Source organism: Manis pentadactyla, chromosome 9, assembly GCF_030020395.1.
Source record: "Manis pentadactyla isolate mManPen7 chromosome 9, mManPen7.hap1, whole genome shotgun sequence".
NCBI classification, from domain to species: domain Eukaryota; kingdom Metazoa; phylum Chordata; class Mammalia; order Pholidota; family Manidae; genus Manis; species Manis pentadactyla.
In genome coordinates, this window is record NC_080027.1 from 22,262,062 (window position 1) to 22,269,210 (window position 7,149).

The 7,149-nt window shown below is 34.1% G+C and overlaps 1 protein-coding gene across 1 annotated transcript; it reads right to left on the bottom strand.

Moving 5' to 3' along the window:
• Positions 1 to 3,179: 3,179 nt before the first annotated feature.
• On the bottom strand, positions 3,180 to 4,115 carry LOC118911105 (olfactory receptor 5L1-like). Its single transcript, XM_036882791.2, has one exon. It carries the CDS (start codon positions 4,113 to 4,115, stop codon positions 3,180 to 3,182), a length of 936 nt encoding a protein of 311 aa, XP_036738686.1.
• Positions 4,116 to 7,149: the final 3,034 nt, after the last annotated feature.

Genomic DNA, 7,149 nt, shown 5'->3' on the forward strand with positions numbered 1-7,149 from the left:
ATGGAATCTAAATAAATCAAACTTATGCAGAGAGTAGAATGGTGGTTGCTAGAGACTGGGGAATGGACGGAATGGACAAATGTTGGTCAAAGGGTACAATGTTCCAGGTATGCAGGATAAGTAAGATCTAGGGATCTAATGTACAGCATAGTGACTGTATTTAATACTGCTGTATTGCATATTAGAAATTTGCTAAGAGAGTAAATCTTAAATGCTCTTACACACAAACAACAAACTAACAGCATGAGGTGATGGAAATGTTTATTACTTTGATTTGGGTAATTATTTCACAATGTTTGTATTTCACATATATCAAATCATTATATTGTACACCTTGAATATATAAAATTTTTGTCAATTATACTTCAGTAAAGCTGGAAAAATGTTCAGTGACCTCACTATTACCAAAAAACCTGTACAATTCTTTTCCCATCTTTTTTTATAGGAGCAAATTAATTATGCAAAAATCTGTATTATTCTAGTATAAAAATATTAATTCATGGATAATTTTACTAATTGAAAAAAGGAAAAATAAAATTCATCCCAATGAATACTATTTAGAGATGCACTTCTAAAAGATTATAGTTCATTTTTGAAAATGTTACAAAAATCTGTTATATATATAAGTTACTGAATCAACTTACAGTAATGAGTTGTCTAAACAATTCAGTACAGACAAAATGTTTTAGAGGATTGCTAACATAGAACATGAAAGGCCACATCACATACATTTTTATACCAAAGTCATATTTTATACTTATATGATTAACAGAGATACAATTCTGGAGGGTAAGTGGAATTAGTGTGATTTCAGGAACAAAAGATAATATATAAAATAATACAAAATATATCAAAATAATCTAAAATTGAATGATCCATGTATTTCAAATTAACCATGATGAGCATAAGATAACTATCTAATGCACTAAAAATGATATGTTTTTATTTTGCATTTTAAACTTCTGAAGTTAGTTGAATAATTTTAAAATGGATTCATATAAGAAACACATGAATTTTAAAAATTGAATAACACTAATGTAATTCATGTTCTACATAGCAGCTATAAAAATTACCAAAGAAAATCTGGAGTCTAAAATTACAGAATGGAAAAATATCAAATGCTACAATAGGAAGTATAGTGCTGTGTGATTGAAGTCTCAATTTATTGTCTTCATTTTTGTCTCTCATTAATTTTGAAACATTGGTCAGAGCACTTAAACAGGACATATTTCCATGTCTAAATAAAAAGTAAGATTTCTATCCTTAATTTCACACAAATGTAATCGTCCTTTAGCAAGATGAGTGGAAAACCTAAAGGCTTACTTATTGAAAAGGATTATTTATCAACAATTCCAATCAAGAGCAATATAACATCTCTGCTACATTTGCACAATTATTCCACATAAGATCACAGTAAGTGACAATGTGCAAAAGAAGACAATTCGTTTGTGAATATCTATAAAATATGGTTGGTTATCATTACATATCTAAATTCTTGGTAAAACTTCATTTCAATTGATCATTTTAAGTTTAAAATCCCATACACATTGCTAATTATCTCACGAACAAACTAAGGTTCTCATCCAGTTGTCATTCTGCCTTCATAAAAACAGCTAGAATTCCTTCTCTTGGTGCGTCCCTGAACTAACTTGGAGTTTTACCGAAAGAGTACATTACAAAACAAAGATATATAAGTAATTCAAGCAAAAGTGATGACAGAAGAAAGATAACTATATTACAAAATTTTGAAAAATGAGAAACCTGCGTCTGTCTCTCTTAAACATAAGATAATTATATTACTATTAGAAAGAAATTAATCCTCACCATGTACACAATATTCTAGGTTTCAGTAATTCTCTGTTTAGATTATAAATAAAACTGACAAATTAAAGCAATAATCATCTCACTAATGGTGGCAGGTCTGAAAAGAAGCAACTGGCTAAGAAAGGGATCAGAGTAAGAAAGAGATCAGTGAGAAGTCAGACAACTGAGTGATTGTGTTGAGCCCCAACAAGATAATTGGAAAGCAGAGTATGTGAGTATCAAGGTACATGCTACTCCACATGCATTAGATACAACTATTACCGTGGCACAGAGCTCCTGAGACACCATATCTGTGTAGAACAGAGGGTTACAAATGGCTGCAAAGCTGCAGAAGACATCATGACAAAATGAATGAATTCAGTAACTACAAAGGTGCAAAAAACAGAGTTGTACCATACACCCTGAAAATGAAATATGTCTGCCTTCCACAGGTAGATTACATTGCGAGTCATAAGTGTCAGTATTTTATCCACAATGGAGAGTTAGTATGAAGACGAAAGTAAAAAAAAAAAAACAAAATGAGATGTGATTTAAGTCAATAATGACACTACTCACAATAATGGATATTCACTGATTGCAAGTATTTGTGTATGTATATACATATGTATGACATATACTTATGATATGACAGATAATGTACATATAAGTACACCATAAGAAAAAGTAGAGAGAAAGTGAGAAAGAAAGAATCAAGGATTCTATATGTGCTAGAGATTATTTTAGCCCTTTGCATATGACATGTAATTTAATTTTCCTAGCTTTTATGTGATGTAATTACTATGATTATTATACCCATTTTTCAAATGAGATAGTATCTGAGCTTCTAAAACCACTGGAAGCTGCAACTATGAAATAATAAAGAAACCAAGAAATAAGCAAAAAGATAAAAAACAGCAGAGCAAAATGATAAAACAATATATATATACAAATGTAGAAAACTTACACTGTGTAAATAATTTGACAAAGATGTGCTCTTCATTATTAAATTATAGGAATTCAATTTTGAAAATATTCAGTTTCCATAGTATGTACTGAAAGTATGATTCTCAAGAAGTCTTCATTAAAGTACGAATGTTTTAGCAGAAAACTAAATGTGTATATCTTAGGAGTCCATACTCACATCTATTTAGACATTATGGATTGAAGAAAAGCTGAGAAGGCTTGAAATTTTCAAAAATGCTCAACGTTATTGTATCCTTGTCAACTGAAAAGGCACAAATGTAAATGAGTCAAAAGGAATCACCCATAATTGCATAAACCCTGGCTATTCTCTCCATTCCAACAGTCGAGCTTAACAAAACACCCCTGCATCAGACTTCTCTTTGGGACCCCAAGTCCTGCTAAGAGAATATTCTCTAGGAAAATAATTTGGAGTTCACCAGTTCTTTAAGGGCTCCTTTCACATCCTTGTTTCTGAGGCTGTATATCAGGGGGTTCAGCATGGGAATCACAACAGTGTAGAATACAGTAGTAACTTTGTCAGTATCCATACCATTGCCAGAACTGGGTCGGCAATACATGAAAAGGATTGTACCATGGAAGACAGCAATGGCTGTGAAGTGGGAGGCACAGGTGGAGAAGGCTTTGTGCCTTCCCTGGGCAGAGTGCATCCTCAGGATGGTGATGAGAATAAACAAATAGGAGGTGAAGATAATCACAATGGTAATGACCTCAGTGCAAGTGACCACAATGTATATCACCAGCTCATTCATAGTGACATCAGAGCAAGCAAGAGACAAGAGAGGGGGTAGATCACAAAAGAAGTGGTTAATGACATTTGATCGATAGGATGAGATCGGAAGAGCTAAGCACAAGTGAATCAGAGAACACACAGTCCCACACAGGTAACAACCGAACACCAGCCCCACACAGAGATATTGAGACATGGTGACCACATACAGCAGTGGGTTACAGATGGCCTCAAAACGGTCATAGGCCATCACAGCCAGCAGGAAGACCTCAGTTACTACACACATGCAAAACAAGTAGAATTGCATAGTGCATCCTAGCACAGAAATGGTTTTGTCTTCATTTAACACACTAGTGAGCATCTTTGGTAGGATGACTGTAGAGTAACAGAAATCCACAAAGGACAAGTGGCTGAGGAAAAAGTACATGGGGGTGTGAAGTCTAGAGCTGACCTGAATCAGTACAATCATGCCCAGGTTACCCAAAACTGTGAGTCCGTAGATGAGAAGAAACACCAGGAACAGGAAGACTCTCAGCTCAGGGGCATCTGCTAATCCAAGGAGAATGAACTCTGTCACACTGGTGCAGTTTTCCTGGCCCATGACCCCATTTTGTTCATAGTTATTTGCCATTATGTGATCCAAAATTCACTTTCGACTGTCTCCTAAAAAAGTTTTGTAAAGAAGCAGGATAGTTAGATTTTTCAGTGAAGAAACAAGACATTACTTTCTGAAATTTAGGAAGAGTTCAGACATTGTACATCCAGATGCATAGAGCTCTCAGTTGCATCCTTAGATCACACTAAAGCATTCAATATGTAGAAGCAAGTATATATAATTTAAACTAGATCTATATAATTTAGAGCTTGGAATTGAATCATTAGCTTGACATCAAATATTATTTAATTAACTATATAGTTTTGTAAAATCATATCTGTTTTTCCTGGCAGATTCTTTAATCAGTACTGGATATATTGGGATAACATAAAATTATTTTTTAAACACATAGTACCCTTCTCTGTTTCCACTGAAAGGATGAGCAGTATGCCCATTTAAGACTGTAGTAAAAACAAAAACTCACAATGAAAAATGACCAGTTGCCTTCACAGCTGAATTCTACAAAACATTTAAAGATGAGCCAGTACCCATCCTTCTCATAATGTTTGAAAATGTAAAAGCATAGGAAATACTTCCAAAACTCATTGTATTAGGACAAAATCACTCTTATATCAAAACCAGACAAGGAAAATTTGGGAAAAGCAAAATTATAGACCAATATCCATGATGAATGTAGATGCAAATATTCTTAACAAAATAGCAGCTAACCTAATTCTCAAATATGTCAAAAGGATCATCAGTCACAACCAAGTGGGATTTACTCCAGAGATGCAAGGAATATATAATATTAGTAAATCAATCAATGAGGTACACCACATAAACAAAGAAAGTTGAAAATCATAATCATGTCAATACATGTGAAAAAGCATTAGACCAAATTCAACATGCAGTCATGATTAAAACTTCCAAAACTCCCAATTAAATGAGTATCAAAGGAACATACCTCAACATAATGAAGGCCACAGATGACAAACCCACAGCTAACATCATACTCAAGAGGAAAAGCTAAAAGCTTTTCTTCTAAGATCAGGAACAAAACATGGATGTCCAGTCTCACCACTTTTATTCAACGTACTACTGGAAATGCTAGCCATGGAAATCAGACAAGGAAAAAGGCATCCAGATTGGTAAGGAAGAAGTAAAAATGACACCATTTTCAGGTGATATGATTCTGTCTATAGGAAAACTTAAAGACTCCAACAGAAAACAATAACTAATAAATGGACTCAGCTAAGTGACAGGATACAAAATTAATAAACAGAAATTGACTGATTTTATCTTCTATGTTCTAACAACAACCCAGAAGAAAGATAAATCAGGAAAACAATTCCATTTATACTGGCATCCAAAAGAATAACATACCTGGAAATAAACCTAACGAAGGATGTGAAAGACCTATACTCTGAAAACTATAATTCACTCATGAGAGAAACAAAAGAAGACACAAATAAATGGAAATCTATCCCATGTTCATGAACAGGAAGAATTAATGTTGCCAAAATGGCCATATTGCCCAAAACAATTGGCAGATTCAATGCAATCCCTATCAAAATACCAACAGCATTTTTCACTGAACTACTGCTGAACTAGACCACACAAGAACACAAACACTCAAAACAATCCTGAAGAACAAAGCTGCAGTATTATGCGCCTGCCTTCCAGCTATACTACTAAGCTACAGTAATCTACACAGTATGGTAATGGCACAAGAACAGACCTATAGATAATGGAACTGAATAAAGAGCCCAAATATAAACCCATGTATATATGATCAATTAACACAAGACTAAGGAGCCATAAATAGTGCAGAAAAAACAGTCTCTTCAATAACTGGTGTTGGGAAAACTGGACAACTACAGGCAAGAGAATGAAACTGGATTACCATCTAACTCCACACACAAAGTAAACTTCAAAGGGATTAAAGAACTAAATAGATGTGAGACCATTAATTTCTTAGAAGAAAACACAGTCAAAAATATTTGAATATAAGCATAAGCAATTTTTTCCTGGACACGTCTCCTCAGGTAATGGGAACAAAATGAAAAATGACAAGTGGGACTGCATCAAACTAAGCAGCTTCTGTACAGAAAGGACACCATCAGAAGAAAAGAGCCAAGGTACACTATGGGCAAATACATTCATAAAAGATTTATCCAATACAGGAGTAATACCCCAAATATATAAAGAACTCATGCAACTCAACACCAAAATAATAAACAAACCAATTAGAAAATGGGCAGATGACCTGAACAGACATTTTCCAAGGAAGAAACAGAGATCTCCAACAGGCACATGAAAAGATGCTTGACATCACTAATCATCAGGGAAATGCAAATCAAAACCACCTCACACCAGTTAAAATGGTCACTATGCAAAAAAAAAAAAGAAATAACAAGTGTTGCTGAGGATCACGAAAAAAGGGAACCCTTCTATGCTGTTGGTGGAAATGCAAATTGGTTCAGCCACTGTGGAAAGCAACAAAGAGGTTCCCCAAAAACTAAAAATAGACATACCATACAACCCAGTAACTGCACTTTGGGAATTTACCCAAAGAAAATCTCTGATTGGAAAATACATAAACACATTTATTCACACACATGAGTGCACACAGAGAGTAAGTTTCCTAAATCCATTTAATCCTGTTGAAACCATTGACTAAAACTTGAATGCACATTAGGTGTCCTAATGCAACAGTTTTCTAGTGAATCACAAACATTTTGGGGCAAGCCCAAATTCCTTTCAACCAACTAGTCTGGGATTAGTAAAAGGAAGTGATTATTTGTTCTGTTCCCTAGTTCTTTGCTATTGAGAGTACTGTACCTTTATTATCAGTTAGCAGCTGGTGCCTTAAATTTAAAAACTATGTTTATGAACCTTTTCTTTTAAATAGAAAGTGGAGTCAGTGAGACAGTCATCCTATTAAATGAGTTGCTGGTATTTTTCTGCACAAATGTCTTATCTTGAAACACTGTTACACCTCCTTATAAATATGTACTTCATGAAAATACTGTACACATGA